This window comes from Dromiciops gliroides, chromosome 1, assembly GCF_019393635.1.
Source record: "Dromiciops gliroides isolate mDroGli1 chromosome 1, mDroGli1.pri, whole genome shotgun sequence".
NCBI classification, from domain to species: domain Eukaryota; kingdom Metazoa; phylum Chordata; class Mammalia; order Microbiotheria; family Microbiotheriidae; genus Dromiciops; species Dromiciops gliroides.
In genome coordinates, this window is record NC_057861.1 from 282954511 (window position 1) to 282979597 (window position 25087).

The window sequence follows — 25087 nt, forward strand, 5'->3', positions numbered from 1 at the left end:
AAATTGGGTCACAAAGAGTTAGACATGACTAAAATGACTTAACAACTACAGCAAACACAAGAAGGAATTTTGTTTTAACCCCTAGATAGAAATAGATTCAATTCTCTAAGGAGATCAGTTTGGTAAATTAACTAAATAACCTAAAAGTCAATACAAGCTTCAATCATCTAGTCACTGTAACACCCACTCTGGTTCCACAAAATGTTGGGCAACTCTTATGAGAGAAACTGAAATCCTCCAGAGTTTTCTGGGTTTTTGTTGCTTTATGGTGTTTTCTGGAGTTTAATAGCTGTAACCAGTAGCCTTAACTAGATTATTTTAGTGAATTAGTCAAGAATTGTTGCATTCAATTTCTCTACTAACAATATTAACTTATTATAGTAGAAGAATAAGTCCCAGAATCTCATCACATCAAAGAATTCTAGCATTGAAAGTCCCAGAATTTAATAGAATCAAAGAACTCTAGCATTGTAAGGTCATCTAATCCAAGCCCACCTGACAGTTGGTTATGCAACTTCTGCTTAAAGGCCTTTAATGAGGGGAAACCTATTGTATCACTTACCAAGGCAATATTTTCCACTTTTGGACTGCTCTAATTATTGGAATCTTTCCTGACATCAAGGCTACATTTTACCTGTTGGCAACTTCCAGTCATTGCTCTTGCCTTCTAGAATCAAACAAAGCAAATTTAAGCTTTCTTCCATGTGAACCCTTCTATACTCTTTGGGGCTTTGAGTGACAAAGAAATAAATGTTCCTTAAATGTAGATGCTTTGGGATGCACACACATACACACAAACACACATATGTACATATAGATTAGAAAAACTAGGCATTTGACAAATTACTAGACATTGTACTATCTACTGGGGAAACTTCATTATGGCATATTTCTTTGGTAATTACTAGTAGCCAACATATGAGGGATTCTTATATCTGTGAACATAGTGTCTGGTAGCCACATTTAGAGAGGCTCATGTTTCACATTTATCTTGGGCTGCCCTTGTGCCATGCCCGCAAATTAGTACACGCTGTTTAGGTTGTACGCAGCTAAATGGGAGTGTGGATGCTGGGCTGGTCAAGCCCCTGTGAGACTGAGGTATACACAATAATTTCATTATTTCTTGTCTTCCTTTAATGATAACAAAATGACTGGTCATTGTCCTTAAAAGATGATAGATAGCAATTTATCTGACCTTTTTAGCCAGAAGAAAAATCATGATGCTCATATAGTGTGATGCATTTTTCCTGCCACATTTGTCTTAGAGAAGTTGGACTCCATGATTACCAAGTTTTCAATGACTTTTAAAGTTCATGTTATATGTTAATGAACTATAAAAGCAAAATGCTCAAAGATGACCCAGTCTGTTCTCCCTACACAATCTGAGGATGATGTGCCAATATTAAGATATTTTATAGAAATGTTGGCCTAATGCTGAACTGCACAAAATTACATTTTGGATATTTATTTTGAGGTTTACATTGCTTATACTTTCAATATGCATTACCAGCATAAAATAGAAAAATAGAGGATACTTTTAATTTTGTAAATTGGCATAAACCTTGGTAACCATTAACAACAGATTTATGGCAATTCTTCTCAGACTTCATTCTTCTCTTAAGATGCTGTGATTTTTCTTCTCTCTACGTGTTGTTCTGTGTACAACACTCTTTCTCTTTGTTCCCACTACCTTTGTTATAAAACAATATTTCCTCATCACACCCAATATGTGTTCTTCCCACAGATAAGATTACATTGAAGGAGGGACATTCTCAAACTTTTTTGGGGGGAGGGGTACATTTTGCTGTAACATGCCCTAATTTTGTATTATATCAATGAGATCCAGTATCACCTTACTGAATAGCCTTCTCATTCAATCACCTAACCCACTGTGACTAAGCTAGCTCTCAAGTAACTGGTTCCTATAGAGACAGAATCGCTAGTCCATTGTCCAGCATTCATTTCCTTATAACGTACATAGTAAAGTACAACCACATATTTAGCCCTACCACAGTAAATCTAAGATCAGTTAAATGAGGCTTGCTACTAAGCCACCTGAGCTCTTTTCCAAGCCCTCCCAAATCACTTAGAGAATGAAGGGAATCCTAATAACCATTTGGCTTCCAGCTCAGGCCAGAGTGCCCATTATTAACTCCTGGAAGGGCCTTTATGAGGAAAAAAAATGTCCATGTCATGTTTATTACAGGCTTATTGAACAGAAGCCTGCTTAAAAGTGTTGCTGACTCTAAGATTTTTTGATGAACTGGACACTAGTCAGCAATTTATGACATATTTCCAGCTATGACTGATGTCCTCAGTATCATGTCAGAACTCTCTTGGCCCTCTACTTCCATCCAAAATAAACAAAAAAAGTGAGTACAGGTATGAAGACCCACTAAACCACCAACCCTTGTACTACAAAATAAAATGTGGTGATAAAGTTAACAAATTTATTCTGTCTAAAGCAAGACATACACATTTTAAATGGTAAAAAGCTGGGGGAAAATCTTCCTTGATATTCCATATTAGTTTTCCTTAAACATTAGGGTTTAGTGAGGAAAAAGTTCATGCCGATCACTTACCCTATCTGCTCTAATTTGTCACTAAATAAAACAGTGAGATGGGGGGAGGGGGCTCTTTTCTCCACAACAAAAATGTTTTGACTGAAGTCACATTTTTAAGTGTTTATTTTTGAGCTTTTTAGGGATAAATACTCTCAATTTCAGAGCACATAGAAATCATGACATTTCTTAAATATTTCCAGGGTATGGATCAAGAAATGGAAGCTTGTGGACAGTAGGTACCCAATGCCATTTTAATTCATTCAGTTTCACACACAGGATTACATTCTTGGTTCTAACCCCCTGAATAAACGGTTTTAAAAAGAGGAAAGACTTTCTCTCAAAAAGATTGCAGAGGTTTCCTATAGAAACTTAAAAAAAACCCACCCAACTGCTTCCATTGTGATAAATGTTTATGATACCACTGATACAAACCCATTCCAATGAAAAATTCCAAGACCTTGGGGAAATACAAAAGAACCACAGTGAAATTATAGACCACTTATGGAAGTAGTATCATACTGTGATTTTCACATAAAAGTAAAAAATACTGATACAAATATTGTAAAAGTTTAGTTTCAGTTTATTAGTACTGTTTCCTCCAGGGTTCTAATTTTTCAAAAAAATGATAATTTGATCGGGATAGTGTTGAACATATAAATTAGTTTGAGTAAAATAGTAATTTTTATTCCTATACAAATCAGACTATGGGATTTTCCAATATCTTCAGCAATTGGTAGAGATTGGGTACTTAATCAATAAAATACATTGATCACCTGAGTACATTGCCCAGGCTTTATCATTCTCTTTTGAGGGGCAGCTAAGTAGTGCAGTGGATAAAGCACTGGCCCTGGATTCAGGAGGACCTGAGTTCAAATTTGGCCTCAGACACTTGACACTTATTAGCTTTGTGACCCTGGGCAAGTCACTTAGCCCTCATTGTCCTGCCCCCCCCCCAAAAAAAAGGTAGGTCATTAGTTTCTCTTTTGTTCCTCATATTTTTCCTTATTAAAAATTATTGGAAAGAAATAAATTAACATGCTATATTTTTCCTCTTCTTTTTAAAAAAACCCAAGTTTTAATATCTACATTTTTTTTTACTGAATTAGAAAAAATAACAAAATTCATTTGGAAAAAAAGGCAAGAATTTCAAATGAAATAAAAAAAATGTAAAGCAAGGAGGCTTAGCTGTATCACATCAAACTATATTACAAAGGAAGTAACTATCAACATTCTCTGGTACTGGCTAAGAAATAGAAAGGTGGATCAACGGAATAGAGTAGACATACAATTTACAGCAGCAAATAAACATAACTTTGTATTTGACAAGTGTTAAGACTTAAGATTTTGGGATGAAAATTCATTATTTGGTAAAAAAAAAAAATTGTTGGGAAAACTGGAAAGCAGTGTGGAGGAAAGTGGGCATAGACCAATACCTTACATACACTATTTACCAAGATAAGGTCAAAGTAGATGCACGACCTAGATATTAAGAGAGATTTTACAAGAAAATGGAAAAAAATAAGTTTCACAAAAATCTGGGACCATTGCTGGGACCTATATTGTGGTTGGATTTATTTGTAGACATATTTTGTCCATTTTGCGGGGAGGGAACCTAAAAGATAGTCTGACTCAAATTTATTTTACTCTAAATTTAAGTAAGTCCAATGACATGTCTTTCCTTTATTATAAATTCCAGTCTATAGCTAAATTTGCCATTTGGATCCCAACATTAATCCTCAGCTCAAAGAATATACAAATCGGCCATTGATTTCTCATTACTCACCCTTCCATATCTGTTAGCATAGGACCCAGTAAGCAAGGAATGGAAAACGATGATTGTCTCATCCAAATCCCAGATGAAAACCCTCTGAAAAAGTAGAACCAAATCAATGCGTCTTTGTATCAGTTTCAGAAATATATGATTCAAATCAACAATGATATGAACAGTTGTATTAAAGTGTCTGATATACTAAAAACTTTAAAAAAATATTCTTACACAGAAATCAATAGCATCAGGTATGTCTTCTGGATAAACATTAGCCCTACTAAACTTAATGACCAAAAAGCTGAAAATTACGTTGGCAACAACAAAAAAATTACGTACAGGGAAGTGATAGAGAGCTATATGTATATACTTATTTATTTGTCCACCGGTTGAATGGACACAATCTCAATCTTAATTCTGGAATGAAGAGGCAGGACTATTTTGTCCTCTGTTCCACTAAAGACAAAGTTTGATTAAAAGGTAGGCCATGGGGCAGCTGGTGGTATGGTGGATAAAGCACCCGCCCTGGATTCAGGAGGATCTGAGTTCAAATCTGGCCTCAGACACTTGACATTTATTAGCTTTGTGACCCTGGGCAAGTTACTTAACCCTCATTGCCCTGCCCCACCCCAAAAAGGTAGGCCATTAGTTTCTCTTTTGTTCCTCATATTTTTCCTTATTAAAAATTATTGGAAAGAAATAAATTAACATACTATATTTTTCCTCTTTAAAAAAAAACCCAAGTTTTAACATCTACAGAACTTGAAAAATCTTCATTTTATACCAGATCTTTACCTTGCATGATGTAATGGTTGCTAACAAGAAATAAAAATTTGCTCTTAGATTTTAAAGCTTTCAAAGGTAGAGTTATTTGGTAAATCATTTAGAATTTTTTTTTTAATCTTGCATAAGTTCTGTCTCATTCCCTATACACCAAGGTTGAACTTGGTGATAGGAATCATAAAAATTATGAAGAGGACCCCATGGCATATGGTGGGGGATTTTTAATGTCTATCCTGTCCTTGCCCAACCCCTCCCCCCACCCCATACACACACCTTAAAACTACTATACAAAATGACTAGTAGGTTAAAATGTTTTCCATTGCGGGGTAGCTAGGTGGCGCAGGGGATAAAGCACCAGCCCTGGATTCAGGAGTACCTGAGTTCAAATCTGGCCTCAGACACTTGACACTAGCTGTGTGACCTTGGGCAAGTCACTTAACCCCCATTGCCCCACAAAACAAAACAAACAAACAAAATGTTTTCCATTGGTTGGCATGCAATAAAACTTTTATTGTGGAGGACTCAGGACTATGAAATCTCATCTTTAAGGCCTTCTGCTTTTTAAAAAAACATGCTAAGGGTCTGTCTTGATATAGAAGAACTACTCTACTCTTTGTATAAGTAATTTGTAAAATTATTTTTGATGGTATTGTGATAATTTCCAGAATTCTTGCTGTTTAATAGTAAATAAGGGGAAATATATGACTTTATGAATAAAATAGACTTTATAGAAATAGTTACAAAATGTGCCATCATACTCTAAGGGAAAATGAAATATCTAGAAGACAATTGCTTTACTATGCAATTTCTCTGACAGATAAAGCAGCAAAAATTATTCTGTGGTTCACCTATGCAAATATACCCAGGACCACCATATAGCCCTTTCTTTTGGGCCTGGGCACATAACATACCTCAAGGTCAGAATCTGGAGGTGGTGAAGGGTTATTGTTTCTTCGGCCCCGCCCACGTGATTTCCCATCTGAACCACGGCGCAATCGATCTGAATCTGAATCTTTAATAGGTGTTGATGGACTGTGGATTGTACTGTACTCTGCTGAAATACACAAATGACTTTCATCTTTTAGTTTTAATAACCCGTTTAATACCACTTGTTTTAATTCAAAGGGAACTTTTTATACGTCATTTAACCTTAATTCTGGATTAACTTCTAATGATACAGGCAACATTTTTTAGAAGGCAATTGCTTTGCAAAAATGTTATATAGAAGGGTAGATGTTTTTAAAAAGACAAAAAACATTAACATCAGTGTGATCAGATGACACCTTAATTTGAAATTGGCAAAATAAGTTGCATTCTAACAATATTTTTCTCTCATTTGTGGTTTTGTGTGATACAACAATACATATTCAAGGTCACAAAGTAGGAAAAAATGCTTTGTCAGTTTTATCTTTAAATTCTTCAAAGGATCTCTAAACTAATAGTGCTTAACCATGTCAAGAAAAATCATTAATCTGTCATAGCAGTTGTTCTTCCAGCTTCCTAATAGCCCAGAGAAGACTTTTTTGGTTCAAGGAAAATGATAAATAGAAAAGTAGACTCTGGGCTGAAGGTAGGAGTGTGGTACCGTATAGAATTGCCTCTCTTCTGTTAGCCCAGGAAAATCACTCAACCAGGCCTATATGATTCAGTTAATGTGAGAGGACAGTTCTCCTCATGCATGAAGCTAATTTCTTTACACAAATCTGAAGGACTTCCTCCATAGATTTGTGGCACTGTTTTTCACTTATGAAAAATTAATTGAATATTTAAAAGATAATACATTAGGATCAATTACTAGAATTCTATTAGTTTATTCGATTGGAGAAAATATGTGTTCCATCATACCATGAGTAAGTTAAGAAACTCAATACAAAACTGGTTTTCCACTCTTAAATAATATTGTATAATTCAGTTCCTGATATTTTTCAAACAATACATTAGCTTTCACAAAACACTAGGTCTTATAGAAGATAATTACTACCATGAAAATAAGTGCTTGCGTCAAGCTCCTGATAATTTACTTCTAATAAATAAATATATAAATAAATAAATGACATTGTCATTTAATTGAAATTAAATCTATTTTAAATGGAGGAATGAGAGTGGTCACCCCTATTTAAGCATGGTTTTCTTCTATTGAAGGACAAAGCTTTAAGTAATCATGTAAAGCTTATTAAAAGAAATTTACAAACTACTTTCTTTAAACAAGACCATAAACATGAATTTTGTACAAACATATGTATAGTATACACATGATTTACATTTGAAAACTGACTATATATTTCTGCTATAGTTTCTATCACCACATTTGAAAAATACTCATTTCCTGCATAATCACATTAACAATGATATTCAAGTTTCTAATTGTACAATTTGTATTCTTTTATTGTCATTGTTAGTCTATTTATTAAATTATTTTAAAAAATACAATCCTTGTTAGCAATAACAAAATAAAGGAAAGGGGAAAAAATCAACAAAAACAACTGGCTATTCTTTAGGAAAGTGGGTTCTCCTAGGGAGAATGCTCCCTTCCAGTACATTTTCCTGTTTATCTTTCAATTTTAAAAAGAAACAGGCCTCATTTCTAAAATATATAGGGAACTAAATCAAATTTATAAGAATCCAAGTCATTCTCCAATTGAGAATTGGTCAAAAGATATGAACAGGCAGTTTTCTGATGAAGAAATCAAAATTATCTATTCCCATATGAAAAAATGCTCTCAATCACTATTGATTAGAGAGATGCAAATTAAAACAACTCTGGGGCAGCTAGATGGCGCAGTGGATAGAGCACCGGCCCTGGATTCAGGAGTACCTGAGTTCAAATCCGGCCTCAGACACTTAACACTTACTAGCTGTGTGACCCTGGGCAAGTCACTTAACCCCAATTGCCCCTCAAAAAAACAAAAAAAAACAAAAACAAAAACAAAACAACTCTGAGGTACCACATGACACCTATCAGATTGGCTAATATGACAAAAAAGGAAAATAATAAATGTTGGAGAAGCTGTGGAAAAATTCGAACACTAATGCATTACTGGTGGAGCTGTGACCTGATCCAACCATTCTGGAGAGAAATTTGGAATTATGTCCAAAGGGCTATGAAGCTGTGCATACTATTTGACCCAGCAATACCACTTTGGGGTATTTTTCCCAAAGGATTCATAAAAGGGAAAAGGACCCACATGTACAAAAATATTTATAGCTGCTCTTTTTGTGGTGGCAAGGAATTGGAAATTGAGGGGTTACCCATCAATTGGGGAATGGCTAGGCAAGTTGTGGTCTATGAGTGTAATGGAATTCTGTTGTGCTGTAAGAAACGATGAACAGAAGGAGTTCCGAGAAACCTGGAAGGACTTGCCTGAACTGATGATGCATGAGATGAGCAGAACCAGAAGAACATTGTACACAGTATCATCAACATTATGTGTTGATCAACTGTGATAGACTAGATTCTTCTCACCAATACAACAGTACAAAAAAGTTCCAAGGGAGACATGATGGAAAAGGCTCTCCAAATCCAGAAAAAAAAAAGGAATTGTGGAATATGGATGCTGATTGGATCATACTATTTCTTTTGTTTTTGGTGCTGTTGTTTTTCTTTTTTGAGGTTTTTCCTTTTTGCTCTGATTCTTCTCATATAACACGACTAATGCAGAAATGTGTTTGATGTTAGTATATATATATATATATATATATATATATATATATATATAACCTATATCAGATGACCTGCTGTCTGGGGCGGGGGAGGGAGGGGAGGGAGGGAGAAAATTTTGAAATTGGAAGTCTTATATAAACAAATGTTGAAAACTATTTCTACATGTAACTGGAAAATAATAAAATACTTTTATTTTTTAAAAAAATAAATGGGGGAGGGCAGCTAGGTGGTGCAGTAGATAAAGCACAGATCATAGATTCAGGAGGACCTGAGTTCAAATCCAGCCTCAGACACTTGACACTTACTAGCTGTGTGACCCTGGGCAAGTCACTTAACCCTAATTGCCCCTCAAAAGAAAAAAAAAGAAACAGGACTTCAACCAATTGTCTTTGGACATTTTAAAAAATTTTAATCTTTCATCAAGTTGAAATTTGAAATGTTCCATTGTAGAATTTGTCCTACTTGTTATACATCTTGGCATTGAAATATATAATTAACTATGTATGTATGTGTGTGTGTATAAATTAAATGTGTATTTAATTTAACCACACAGATATACATATGTACATACTTAATCTTACTGCAAACTTTTTTTCCCCTGTGGTCTTACAATCATTTCATTTTTCCTCTGTGGACATCCTGCAGCGTCTACGGCTATTTTTTTTTTTCAGAAGTTCTATCTAAGTGTTAGCTTCAAGGAACTTAGGTCACATAAAATTGATAATTCTATCACCTTAAAAATATGAATAACAATGTAATAAAAATAGCAATATACATGCACATATGTATGTACACATGCACATATGTATGTACACATGCACATATGTATGCACACATGCATGTACACATACACATATGTATGCACACATGCATGTACACATACACAGTGCATGTGTATGTATGTATATACACACATATCTGATACATAAGGAACCTGTGATTTATTTTGTTTAGACATATGAGAGGAGCAAAAAAAATTTAATTTTGATCTGTTAAATCAGGAGATGTGGTGTGGTAGAACAGGTAGAGAGTTGGTCTTAGAGTCAGTAGGTTTTTGTTTCTGGTCCTGCTTCTGATACAGGCTTGCTGTGTTACCACCATAAGGTGGTAAATTTGTGTCTCACTATTTGGAACAATTCTCTAAAGCCATATAAATTACAGAGAAGTTGCCAATCTGAACCAGTGGAGACAATTTCCACACCAGGAATTTCCCTCCTTGATGAAACCACAGGTCTTGATCTCTGCCTACCCTACCTCTATTCTCCCCAAATCATAAGTCAGTATGACATGATGAAAAGAGAACTTCACTAGGAGGAAGTAGATATGGGCCCTGGTCCATCCTGCTGGATGTCCTTCAAGAAATTACTGAATTTCTTCAGGTCTCAGCTTCTTTTTTGTATAAAATGAAGAGTTGTATGAGATCATATCTAAGGTCTTTTCCAGCCCTAAGTTATTTGCTTTTATAGTGACAGAAGTTGTCAAAAAATTATATGGTTTTAAAGTTGGAAGGAATCTTAAGAGTTACTTCATCAACCCCTACCTGGTGTATGTCATAATAACATAGTTTATTTTTCCCACCCTTCAAGAAACACATGCTCTCCGGACAGAGAGGATACTCATCTCCTAGTCTGTTCATAAGCTGAGCATAGGTCTTTCTTTTGAAGTTTTGTGTTGAAAGTCTTCAATCCACATCAGAGAATCAGAATAACAATGGATATTTGAAAGATATTCAATGAGTTTATATAAGCTGAAAGTAGGCTATATCTTTTTTTCCCTTCCCTGTTTCCATAGAAAGACAGCAAAACCTTTTACCCTCACAATTTCTCCAAATGAAATGGTATGGAAACCAGAGTTGCTTCCTACCTTTGAGGAGCTAAGTATGTAAGACAGTTCAGGCTATCCATGGCAATTGCTTCTTCAGTTATTCAGCTCTCCTCTTTCAGACACAATGATGATTCCAAATCAAGACAAAATGCCTGCTCAGAGACTTTAATGTCCTCCCTCAACTGACTTCTAATTCCTAACTTCATTTCTTGCTTCTGGGGAAATGTCTCCCCTTCAGCTAGAACGGCCTTTCTCTCATTTTTACCTTGCTCTTTTCCTTGGGTTGTCTTTATAGATACCTGAAATAGTTTCCAGGATCTCTTCCAACCATATTCCTTCCATCCTCAATAGTAGAACAGAAATACCCTCTTCAGGAAAACCTCTCCAGCTCTAATACTTTCTTAATTTATGTGTATCATTATACACAATGTTACCTGTTCCTTCCTGCTAAATACTATATTACATGTAACAGTATCTTCAACAGTCTCTCCCCTGAGATTATAGATGTTGTTGTCTTTAGGAGAGGGTATAGAATCTTTATTATATTTTCACTGCTACTCTATGAAGAGTCATTGGTTTAGGGCCTATTTTCCTGTTATGATTGAGGAGAGAGTGAACAAGGGAGGGAAGAAGAAAGAGAGAGAGGGAGGGAGGTGGGGGGAGAGAGACAGAGACAGAGACAGAGACAGAGACAGAGAGAGAGAGAGAGAGAGAGAGAGAGAGAGAGAGAGAGAGAGAGAGAGAGAGAGAGAGAGAGAGGATGAAGAGGACTATTTTTAGATACATGTTTTAATCTTTGTTATTCAAGAAGAGGAAGAAAAATTTTAAGAAGATATTTAGGGGCAGCCAGGTGGCACAGTGGACAGAGCACTGGCCCTGGAGTCAGGAGTACCTGAGTTCAAACCCGAGCTCAGACACTTAACACTTACTAGCTGTGTGACCCTAGGGAAGTCACTTAACCCCAATTGTCTCACCAAAAAAAAAAAAGAAGAAGAAGATATTTACCTGGTATCTTGAGATAACAATAATAAAGTCTCATAAGTTAAATAAGTCACATAAGTGAAAAAAATTAAGTATTGTATTAATAGGCAACTCCATCTGTCATATTTTCACAGTTTAAACATTGTAAATAATATTTTCTGTTTTTATTGTATATCTTGTTAATGAGTTACATGGACAGTAATTTCAACATTTATTCAAAGAATGAATGTTGAGACAGAGAGAAAGGAAGAACCTATGTATATATGTGTGTCTACATGTACTGGTCTTAATAAGAAAAAAAAAGTGCTACTCAAAATGTCTTTTCCTCTTCCAACCCCTTTATTGAAATATCTTTACACAGATTAAACTAACATTCTAAATTCTAAACTAACATTATAAATATAAATCAATTAAACTGAATAAACACTTACTGAATGACTATTACATACAAGTTGTTGTGTTTGGTGCTGATGATGTAAGATTTTTAAAAAAATGACTTGCTCTCTGCCTTCGAGGATTTTAGAGGTTACGTGGGAGGATAAGAGCTGCATCTATACAAGTATTATGTAAAATAACATAAAACAGAAGGAGGGAGGAAACATGTTCATTTAGCATGGAGGAGGCTTCAGGAAAGAGGTAACACTTGAGTTTTGAGAGTGAGAATGATTTTAAGCATATAGCCGATAAGATTTGAAGTCAGAGGGTCTAGATCTGATCCTGCCTCCATCACTTGCTGTGTGACCTTTGGATAAGCAATTTTGGGGGCAGCTAGGTGGCACAGTGGATAAAGCACTGGCCCTGGATTCAGGAGGACCTGAGTTCAAATGCGACCTCAGACACTTGACACTTACTAGCTGTGTGACCCTGGGTAAGTCACTTAACCCTCATTGCCCTGCAAAAATTAAAAAAAAAAATGCAGTGTTAAGAGAACAGTTTGAGTTCCACAACATGGAAGAGTTAAAATGCTACTTTCACTTGCTTGTTCACTTGTGACATACTTCAATTTATGAGTCTTGGATTAAATGATTACATGCATTATGTTATCTAATTTTATTTAAACCAGGGGTTCTTAACCTGAGGTACAAAAATCCACAAGGGGTCTGTGAAGAGATTTCAGGGGTCCATGAGTTGGATGGGAAAATTATGACTTTACTTTCACTAATCTCTAGCTAAAATTTAGCATTTCTTTCAATTATTTAAAACATTATTCTGAGCAGCAGTCTCTAGGTTTTGCCTAAGGGGTCTGTAACACACAAAAGGCTCCAAATAAATGGCCCTCACATAATGGACAAAGTGATTTACAAAGAGTCCTGCAAAGGAAACATGGATTGAAGATAAAACTAATGATTTAGGCATAAGTAAACTAGAAAATGATAGCTCTAACTCCTCTAATCTTAGAGAAACCTTTATCATTTACATCGTGAAGAAAATAGAATAATGATCTAATTGGATCTGACAAGAACTTGGCTAAAAATAATGAAATGACCAAGAGTATTTAAAATATAGATTCACACCCTCTTTCATGAACCATGAACTTCATGCTAAATGTATACCATCTTGAGATAACTGCTAATGATAGTATGACATCATTATGATTAACAAGACTTTAAAAATTAAGCTTCTGTGGCTGAAAACAATGTGTGTCACTTATAAAAACTATAATAGCTACATACTTCACCTTGGAAACAATTTTATAACCTATTTTAAATTCTTTCAAACAGAATTTCAGTGGGTTTTAAATCCATTACTTAACAAATAACATAATACCTTATGATTAGTTTGCAAGAAAAAGATGGATATAACAAAGATGAAAATTTACTAGCTAATTTTTCATTAAAAAAACTTTATGTAATTGCTAGACGGAATTGAAAGGTTAAATGTCATGATTTAATAAGCAGAATCCATGATCCACTTTTCTCCATGAAAGGCATCTTTTCAACTATGACAGTGATTAAACCAAGTATTTAAATAAAATGAACTTAGAACTAGATTTTTAATGCTGTATCACAAAGAGTTGTACTGGTTTTTAAAATGAAATATAGTCAATTACATTGCTCTTTTAAAACTAAGTTATTAATAATTACTATTTCAAAGATATTAAATATGATCTTTGTAATTTGTAAAATAATTTAAAGAAATTTCATCTTTTGATCATCCTTTTTAATGTCTATTTCATACATATTTTGTAAAGTATGTATTAATATAGCTATACACATAATTTATAAATATACAAATATGCATATAATTTTCTCATCTAGAAAATGAAAAGATGACTACTTGGGTTTATTTTCAGTTCTAAATGTATTATCTTATGAATAGTTAGTACACTGAGAGTATAAGAGAAAGACTGAACAAATGCAAGGAGAAAAGAATGGGAAGGGCAATAGCTATGTTTATTAATTGATTTCATTAATTAATTAGATTTGTTAATTAAATTAAATGCTTAATGATTTGTGTGACCTTTGCCAAGTCACAAACTCTCTGGATCTCATGTTCCTTATCCACACAACAAATGGTCTCAAAGGTTATAGTTCTAACCTCTAACTATAACTGACTTTTAGTTCTAAGTCTATGATCCTATAATTCATTACAATTGAAACTCTGACTCTATATGGGGGATAAGCAGATTTCTACTCCACTAGGAGCTAGAAAGGCAGCATGGTTTAAATAGCTTAAGAAGGAGAAAACCTGATTTTTACCCTCAGTTCCATAAGTAAATAGCTGTATGACCTTGGGAAAGTCATAGTGTCTTCTGTACCCTGTTAAGAATCATAAGATGTAAAAGAGGCTGAATTTAGTCCAATCTTCTCATTTGACAAACAGGGAAATGAAAATTCAGAAAGATATAATGATTTGGTGGTGTCAGAGGTGAGATTCAAAACCATGGTATGAGCCATAGACAGGGAGAAAATAGAGATGAATAAAAGTAGTAAGCATGATAGAGGGGACAATTTGCTAGAAATCACAAGATGCAATGGGATTCGTTGTGCATGATGAGTTTGACTTGATCAGGAAAAGGACAACGTCTACATAGGAGAGTTGAGAGAGGCATAAAGCAGGACAGAGTAGCAGAAGGCACCTGAGTGATATGACATGAACAGAGGTGGGGGAGGGGAACATAAATCTCTCAGCATATGGTCTTATTTTTTTTTTCAGTGAAATATTTGTTAGTTGAGAGGGTGAGGCAGGGGGAGCCATGGAATGTTTGAAAAGAGAGGAAAAGGTTTGGAAGACTTGCTGTGGTAAATGAATCAATTAAAGAGGTATAAAAGGATTGCTTTGCTGCAGTGAGGACTAGTTGAGATTATAAAACATACATCTGTAGTAGATCCAGTTAACACAGTTTCATGATTTTCCACAGTCTTTTTCAATAGCATATGCATAGGAGAAAAGGCAGTGGATGGTGGGAGTAATCCAAGGTGGAGGTGTGACAAGCCAGGATTGGTGATAGGATAAGGGAGTAAGGAATTCAAGAAGTAAAGGACAATGTAAAGATGAACTATTTTACCAACTTGTCAATATGAAGAAATGAGGAAGGTATATCCAGTGCAGGGGTGACAGGCTAGGGGGAAAAAACTGAAGGAGAGAGGAACTTGAAGTTTTGGCAAGGGTAAAAAACAAGGTTATGTATTACAAGTGACAGAATTGGGATTATAACAGATTCTGATCAGATAAGAGAATTTCAGAATTCATGAACAAGGAAATGGATCACTTCTACATGATAGTGAGATCACAGGAACAGCCATCTTTGTGTTTAAATATAATTCCCCACACATACCTTACTCTTTCCTTCTTCTTTGTCTTTATGTTGTTTCCTTCTTATTCCCATTAAATAGTTAAGTCCTACTTCATCTTCCAGGTTCACTTTCTATCTTATCGCCTCCAAGAAATCTCTGATTACTCCAGCATAAATTTATGTTTATGCTTTATTTGAAATCCTATCACACTTAAGTTAGCACCATGTAGTTTAGGACTTAATTGCCCTTTCACTGTTTTATCAGTGATGCCCCACCCCAAACCCAAGAAAAGAAAAAACTCACAGGCTCAGAAGAAGATGGGGTAGCAGAGCCAGTGACTCAACTCCAGCCAAGAAGAAAAAGAAAAAGGCACAGAAGAGCTTGGAGGGAGAGGACTAGTATTTGTTGAGAGCCCAGAATGGAGGAGCAGGCAGGTCCTGGGGCCCAGCAGACAAGGGCTAACACCAGACACCCCCTCTCCCTCCCTCAACCTCAATAAAAACATGAACTCAGGGCAGCTAGGTGGTACAGTGCACCGGCCCTGGAGTCAGGAGGACCTGAGTTCAAATCTGGCCTCAGACACTTGACACTTAGCAACTTGTGTGATCCTGGGCAAGTCACTTAACCCCAATTGCCTCACCAAAAAAAAAAAAGTGATGCCCCAGAACTTGAGGATAACATCCATGTTTTATCCTTCTTTTGAATTGTTCTTAAAGTTTACCACAGTGCTGGGCAGGAGCATTAGGATTGAGATCGGGCAAGTGACTCTAGGCAGCTAAAATGCACAGAATATATAATAAGGAATATGGATAAATATGATTTATATGTATGTGTATTTTAATGCCAGAGACATCCATTTTTCTTAGAATGCATTATATTTGTGTTATAAATCATCTCAGATATTAGCATGAAGGCTCATCTTCTACAGTGGACAACAATATTTTCCAGTCTTGCAAACAAAGATATTATCCAGCTCTATTGGGTGTTTAGTAAATGCTTAACAGATCTCTCTTGATTAATTACAGTAGAGTATGAATTATCCACAAGTAAGGAACCCACTAGGTGTGTTATTTGTGGGAATTTAGCTTAATCCCATGTTGGCTTACCCTAACAAATTCCTGGTTGGGATCTTCCATCAGTCACATGTGGCTCAGTGAATGTACACTCATTTTTTCTATAGCCTGAGCAAAACATAATTAGGCTGGGATATGTACTTTGGGGAAAAATCATAAAATGCATTCCAAAGATAAATAGATTTGATTTTTGGTTTATATGCTGTTTTGAATTTTCTAAAGCAAGTATAGATATACCTTCTATTACCATGGATAATGAAACGTTGATTGTAAGTACTTGTCTGTTACCTATTTTAGACTGTAAATTCCTACAGGGTGGGACTATGTTTATCTCTCTTTGTATAGCACCATGCCCATCTGGGCATTCAAATACTTTTTGATGACAACTCAAAATTAGAAAAACATGTAAAAATGGAGACAGGAGACAAGTGTCTAAACATGATTAAACATAATATTCAAACACAATTTAAATGTAAGTCTTGGTCATTATTCGGCTATAAACTATTTAAAGAAATCTGTTTGTACATCAAACATCCCCAGATCAAATGAACAAAAACCTACTAACAGGGTCTTAAAATTCATCTACTCCTACTCTAACGAAATGGAGGCCCAACTTTTATCTGTGCTACCTCCCAGCCCTTCAGATAATTTTCTCACCCTCACATGTCTTGCACATGCACTTGATCTAGGACCCTCTTTGACCACATTCAACTTTGTGCCATACTTAATTGCACACGTCTTGTTTCTCCTATTAGTCTATAATCTCCTATGCCTGACTCATCCTAGGTCACACAGCAAACAGTAGGAGACCCAGGACTTAAAACAGAAGTCAGATTATTCTCAGTCTAGCTCTTCTCTCTATATACTATATTGCCAAAATTAAAATGTTATACCCCAAACTCAATTTTCATTATTTTGTTTTATTCAAGATTTGTTTTAACTATTGTTTATGAGTCTGCCTCATATCTAAACTTCCAAGATGCAAGATTTACTGGCATTGGTCAAGATGAACTTGATTATTTTAAGAGTTTAGCTTGGTTTTGACTTGGCATAATCAGAATGAAATAACGACATATTGCTAACAGAATTTCATCCTACTGAACATCTCTCAAGCACCCAATGGAAAACATTATGAAGTAGACTTTAGATTCCTGTTCCCTATATAAATATCTTGCAATTAAAGGAGGAGGGTATATCAGATGGCATCTTTCATGTCTACCTAAAGGCAGGGTGTTGAACTAGAAAAATTCTGGATTCAAGTATGGAGAGTACAAATACCTTGAAAGCAAGAGGAATTATAAGTTTATATTTTTAAAGCATAGGCCATAACAAGTACACAGAACAGGTATTTACCTCAGGTGCATAAAGCAGAGGGCATAGAAAAAATATTTCAAATACATCAAGCCATTTGGATAAGGGTTGATACAATTTTATATAATTGCTTTGGGGACAAAATGAGTTATGTTACTGTATGTGTCTAAAAATCTATCTACAGCTAGAAGAGGAAAATTGAGTTTTAAAACCAGTACATCTTCTTGAGTGCTCAGAACAGTCAAGAATTAGAAAACAAAAAACAATCCTGAAGATGGCAAAGTCCAAACGTAGGGTGGATTACAAATTTTTCTTCTGTTGATATTGGCACTCAACACAACCATCCTGAGTAGTTTTCAGAGTTCCAACATATGATAGAGTGGATACATGCTGGCATTAGGCCTAACATAACTGAAGTAAACTGAGAAGCAGCCGAGGCCTATGACCTTGTGGCTGAGGAGGATTGCTTGTTTACTGGACTCTGTGTTTGAATCTGGAAGAAGCAAACACATTCAAATTATATGCAGACAACAAATGATGTTGATGACAGTGGACAATGGGTTAGGCTGCATTTCTGAGAGAAGGGGGCAGCCTGAAAGGTTCTGCCACTGTAGATTCTATCTCTCCAACTGCTCCATATGGAGAAAATTAGGCAAAGCAGAGGAAAAGGAAGATGGAAAAGTGGGTCCCAACTTCATTTAAATGCAAATTTATCCAGGTCAATAAAAAAATTGATTTATCAAGTGAGACTTGATAGGCTTTAGAAAAATAAAAGATTGTTTTAGAAAAATCATTTTATGGAAGTTATAGGCAATATAGCATTTTTATGAGGAATATTCCCTTTACTAGATTGTAGGCTCTTTAAAGGAAAAGACTACATTTCATTCATTTATATATCTCTCCTAGCACCTAGCACTATATACTGCACATAGTTCTCAAAAAATATTTATTCAATGAGTGTTGAACGAAGACTTGAAGCTTAAATCTAAGCTTAGACATAAGCAGCCACATACAGCTAAAACTAAAACACATTCCATACACAAATATATTACTCTAAAGTAATAAAGGATAATGCTTCCAAAACTAAAGGAGATAGATCAGTACAATTGGGAGCTAGATAGCACAGTGGATAGAGTGCTGGTCCTGGAATCAGAAAGACTCATCTTTCTGCATTCATATCTGGCCTCAGACACTTACTACCTATATGACCCTGGACAAGTCACTTAAGCCTATTTCCCTCATCTGCAAAAAGAGCTATGGAAGGGAATGGGAATATACTCCAGTATCTTTGCCAAGAAAGCCCCAAACGAGGTCATAAAGAGTCAGACTTGACTGAAATGACTCAAGAACAAAAACAATAGGGGAAGGGCAGGCAGTGGAAATAAGTACAGGGTTCTCACCCTGCCTCTTAGTTTCTAATTCATTGCTTCAAGAACCCATGATTTCATTGGTGCATATCTACTAGACATTTTCACTTGTTGCAATGGTCGAAAAAAAAAAATCCATCACCTTGTGATCAGCTATCTAGTATTATGCTTCTCTAAATTTAACTTGACTAGTTCTCAGACAAGAGACACAAATTCCATAGTCATGCCTTTCCACCTCTGTAGGATCTGACACAACTTTGGCCTTTATTGGTATCAATTTTGAAATGCCAGGCATATATGTTATATATTATTATATATTCCAGGTATATGTTATATACCATAGCAAGGAATCAGCATGAAATGTCCGTGGAGGCATTTTAACCAAGTAATATAAAAATTTTGCTCTTGACTAAATATGGCTCCAAAGAAGAGATATGAGAAGACATCATCTTTCCTTCATTCTAGAAAGGACTAGAGGTATGGAACCTTCCATACAGTGTTGGATTCAGTGCAAGCTGCTTAGTTTTGTTGATGCCAGAGAACATCTAATCAAACCTGTACCAGAACGAAAATTCCTTTCTACAATATACCCAACGAGTGATCATCCAAACTTGGTTAAAAGCCTGTAATAAAGGGGAACTCACTACCTCCAGACAGGGTCTATTCCACTTTAAGACAGCCATAATTCTTTCATTCATTTATTATTATTTTTTTTAATCAGGGCAATTAGGGTTAAGTGACTTGCCCAGGGTCACACAGCTAGTAAGTGTCAAGTGTCTGAGGCTGGATTTGAACTCAGGTCCTCCTGAATCCAGGGCCGGTGCTTTATCCACTGCGCCACCTAGCTGCCCTCAAGACAGCCATAATTCTAAGGAAGTTTTCCTTATATTAAACCTAAATTTGCCCCCGTACAACTTCTATTCATTCCTCTTATTCTTATCTGCTGAGGCCAAAGAGATTATATCATATCCTTTTTCTACATGACAGATCTTCAATTATATGGGGAAAAAAGTCATTCCCTGCTACTGCCTTCTAGATAAAACAAAACACAAATGTTGAGAAAAATTCTCTGCATTTCTTAATTGTCTTTTTCAGCAACTAGGCCTTAATTTGTAATCCTCTGTCCTGAATTTCCAACTCCATGTCTAGCCTAAATTTCACTCATAGTGTTGCACTTATTGATTTATCAAATAGCATTTATTTAAAATGTATCATAAAACTGTTAGGATTGAATAACAGTTATTCTACCCTATATCTACTGAAAACTGATATTTACATAAATTTGTCCAGTTTTTCAAGTGCTTTATATATAATATCTTTTTTTTGAGCATCACAACATCCCTGGCAGTGGATAGTCAAAACATGGCAGTTGGTTGTACAGCAGATAGATCACCGGGTCTGGGTTCACGATGATTGAAGGTCAAATCTGGCCTCAAATATTTATTAGTTGTATAAGTCACCTAATCTCTATTTGCTTCAGTTTCTTCAACTGGAAAATGAGAAAAATAATGACATCTACTTATCAGGGATGTGAGGATTAAATGAGCTAACATTGTAAAACACTTAGGATAGTGCCCCGTACATGGCAGGCACTATATAAATGTTTATTCCCTCCTTTCTTCCTTTATTATCAATGTTTTACCAATAAAGAAACTGAGGATCAGAAAGGGGAGCTACTTGCCCATTGTCACATAGCCAGTAAGTTTTGGCGATGGAATTTCACTGGATTTGGTTTAAAAAAAATACCTGAGTTTTTAAACCATGGCTCTGTAGGTTACTAGTTGGACCATACTGTGCAGATAAATGATCTTTTTAAGAGTGATTTTTCTCATCTGTAAGAGAAAAAAAATATTCTGTTGATTTAACAGGACTATTGAACCATTGAGACACTGGTACAGTAGACAAGAGTATAGGACTTTGAATCAGGTAGATCAAAGTTTGAATCCTTCTTCAGATATTCCCTATGTGACCCTGAGCAAATCACTTAATTTTCCGTGCCTCAGTTTCCCCAAAATATGTGGAGAATAATAACATCTACCTCACAGGGTTGTTGTGAGGTTGAAATGAATTAAAATATGTAAATAGTTAAAATGCTATATAAATCATAGATATTAGATTGTGAGATATTTCAAGTGAAAGTACTTTTAAAATGGAAACTATGATAAAAATACATGGTAATAGCACTGTGTGGTTGGTGTAATTTGGCATTATGTTACCCAGTAGACCACATTTTTACAATCATACAATTGATAGAGGGGTATAGATAATACAAGAGCAGTCTGTGGTTTATTTTGTTGTTGATTTTTTAAAAAGCACTTGATCTGGGGCAGCTAGGTGGCACAGTGGATAGAGCACCGGCCCTGGAGTCAGGAGTACCTGAGTTCAAATCCGGCCTCTGACACTTAACACTTACTAGCTGTGTGACCCTGGGCAAGTCACTTAACCCCAATTGCCTCACTAAAAAAAGAAAAAAGAAAAAAGAAAAAGCACTTGATCTGGACAAGTACAACAATCTTATAGGATGTCTTCTAAAAAGATATCTTTGATTCATATGTGAACATGATACAAAATATTTTGAGAGATGCAACCATAGGCCAATGGTTGATCAATAATTAATCATTAATAATAGCTAGCATTTATATAGTGCTTTAAGATCTGCAAAGTGCTTTATAAATGGTCTCATTTAATCCTCAAAACAACAATGTGAGGTAGGTACTGTTATTATCTCCTGTCCATATGAGGAAACTGAGGTTAATAGAGATTTAGACTTAACCTTTAAGTGACTATCACCCCAGAACAAATATAAATCCTCTGGTATTCAAAACACCTATAACCGGCCACATTCCCTTTCCAGATTTCTTACACCTTATACCTCTTGCCCCACATACTCTGTGATCCAGTGACACTGGCCTCCTTGAAGTCTTTTGAACAAAACATTCTTGACTCCAGACATTTTAACTGGTTATCTCCCATGCCTGGAATGTTCAATCTCCTCACCTCTGCCTCCTGGCTTCCTAGGATTCCTAAGTCCCAGCTAAAATTTCACCTTCTACAAGAACCCTTTCCTGATGTCCCTTAATACTATTGCTTTCCTATCATTGATTATTTCAAATTTATACTGTATAGAACTTGTTTGGACATAGTTGTTGCATTTCATATACCCCATTAGTATGTGAGCTCCTTAAGAACAGGCATTTTTACCTTTCTTCATATTTCCAGTGCTTAGCAAAATGTCTGGCCAAAAGTAGGTGTTTAAAAAATATTTATTGATTGATACAGGGTTACACATAATTCTTTTTTTTTTGATTCAGGAGGACATGAGTTCAAATCTGGCCTCAGACATTTGACACATACTAGCTGTGTGACCCTGGGCAAGTCACTTAACTCTCATTGCCCCACAAAAAACCCCCCAAACCAACCAACCAAACCAAACCAAACCAAACCAAACAAAAAACCAAAAATGGTCTCACGGGCATGTATGACTGGAAAAGGAAGTGAACTCATTAAATAAGGAGAATAAGGGGTAAAACAAAGTTTAAATGTTGCACAAATGTCCATGAAACACTTTAACACAAAAAGAAGAGCATCTAGTGTACTTGGTAGATTTTTTTTTTTGCAGGGCAATGAGGGTTAAGTGATTTGCCCAGGATCACACAGCTAGTAAATGTCAAGTGTCTGAGGCTGGATTTGAACTCAGGTCCTCCTGAGTCCAGGGCCAGTGCTTTATCCACTGCACCACCTAGCTGCCCCTGAAACTGCCTTTCTAGATATTTCTCCCAGGCCAATAAGAAAGGAGCCTTATAGCCTCTGTTCCACAGATGAATCAGATTTTATTAAGGAGGTAAACAGCAAAGGTGAAATTAATAAAATCAAAGACAAGGAAATAGGGGAGAAGAAATATGGAAAATCCTCCTAGCTCTAACCTAAGTCTATTCAAAAGAGCAGAGTAACTTACCACCTGGAGCTTGTAGCTTCAATGGAAAGCACAACTTACAACCCGGCTTGAATGATTCGTCTGCTGCTGCTCCTGCTCACTCCACCAAAAAGGCAGAAGAGAGAGAGCTCCAGAAGAGACTCAGACTCCCCTCAGTGAGTGTCTAATCTTCCTCCCCCAAAAGGGGAGGTCCTTCAAAAACTGCCTATGGAGACAGGTTTCTCCTTCTGACCTCAGTAGCATATGTAACTTCAGGGCAGGCCAGGTGTGGCCCCTCCCAAGTGAGTCAGCCAAATTCTAATAATTTTACCACAATGGGAAAGTCACTTAACCCTCTTTGACTCAGTTTCCCCATCTGTAAAATGAGCTGGAGAATGAAATGGCAAATTATTCTAGTATTTTTGCCAAGAAAACCCCAAATAAGGTCATGAAGAGTCAAATATGATTGAAATGATTGAACGACAACAACAGAAACAACCCGGACAAGGTATTAGCAGTGGGAAATGGAATTCAGGAAATGTTTCATATATGAGGTTGTTCTTGTTCTACATGTTGGAAAGAAGAGTGGGATTCTTTGAGTAGAGATGAGGAAAGGGCACATTCTAGGTATGGCAAGTATAAAAGCATAAAACCAGGAATAGAGTGCCATAAGAGAGATACAGAGACAAGTTTTGTTGACTCATAGAGTGCACAAAAAAGAGTAATGAATAAAGAGGTTGGAAAAATAGGGTCCTAGATTGAAAAAATCCTTAAGGGGCAGCTAGGTGGTGCAATGGATAGAGCACCGGCCCTGGATTCAGGAGGACCTGAGTTCAAATCCAACCTTAGTCACTTAACACTTACTAGCTGTGTGACTTTGGGCAAGTCACTTAACCCCAATTGCCTCACCAAAAAAAAATCCTTAAAAACTAAACAGAGGAGTTAGGTTTATCATTTGTCTTACTAGCAATAGGAAACCACTGAAATTTATTGAGCGTGAGAGGGTCACAGTCAGAGATGTACCTGAGGAAAATCCCTTTGGCATCTCTGAGCAGGTTGGACTAGAATGGCAAGAGCCTTGAGACACTTCAATTACGATGTATGACATAGTAAATGGAGTCAGCCTCAAAGGCTGGAAGATCAAGGTTTTAGGCTCGCCTCTGATTGAGACTAGGCTAAAGCTCTTTAACCTCTCTTTTTTTTCTTTTTTCTTTTTTTCTGCGGGGCAATGAGGGTTAAGTGACTTGCCCAGGGTCACACAGCTAGTAACCTCTCAATGCTTTAGAAAATGTCCTAAGACTGAGCAATGAATAGAAAATGCTAGCCTGTATTTGAGGAGGGGATTTCCTATATGAATGAAATCACAGATTCAGTTCCCATTTCCTTTTTATGTCTTACATGTATTCATCTTTCACCATGTTTTACCTCTCTGATAGAATGTAAGTTCCCTGAAGGCAGTGACTATCACACTTTTTATTTGTATCCCCAGTACAGAGCACACAATAGTTATTTAGTAAATGTTTGCTGGTTGTAAATATTTGAAAGATATTATTCAGTTTTATTAATAGCAAAACCAGATGTGGAAGAGACTGTTCTTTCTGATCTCTTGAGCATGTTAAATAATGGAAGATAAAGAGAAAAGAACATTGCATTTAAGAGAATGATTAAGTAAGCAAGAAACTTCAAATGAAAGATGCTTTCTTTTTAACTGAAGACAAAACTAGAAAATAGTAGCTTTCATTATATATGATAATGTTATATATGATAATCAGCAGAAAGAATTAGGGGAAATTAATTGGGCAAATGGATCATAAGAGATAGTGGCAAGAGTCTGGTTGGGAAGTGCTAAGGCATGGTGCCTGACATACAGTAAGTGCTTAATAAATGTGGTTGGTCAATTAACATATGATTTAATAAGTGCTAACTGACTAGATGGAAAAAAAACTCTGTAATCATAAGTTCATATGAAGAATTCACATAGCACAAGTAGATAAGGATAGATGATAGATAAGAAAAGGAGAGAAATAGGTCATAGACATCAACATAGATCCACCATCTGGAAAAGTACAATTTGGGGGATTTTCAACTCTTCTTTTGGAAACCATCCA

General features: G+C 35.9%; 1 protein-coding gene across 4 annotated transcripts in view; it reads right to left on the bottom strand.

Annotated features, from left to right (window-relative positions):
• Positions 1-25087, bottom strand: part of EYA1 (EYA transcriptional coactivator and phosphatase 1) — a 165114-nt gene that overhangs the window by 68469 nt on the left and 71558 nt on the right. For all 4 annotated transcript variants that reach the window (XM_043979451.1, XM_043979450.1, XM_043979452.1 and 1 more), the window contains 2 exons: positions 6024-6166; positions 4348-4431 (listed from right to left, as the gene is read on the bottom strand). In XM_043979451.1, the coding sequence (XP_043835386.1) occupies positions 4348-4431; positions 6024-6166 (227 nt within the window). The remainder of the gene's footprint in view (positions 1-4347; positions 4432-6023; positions 6167-25087) is intronic.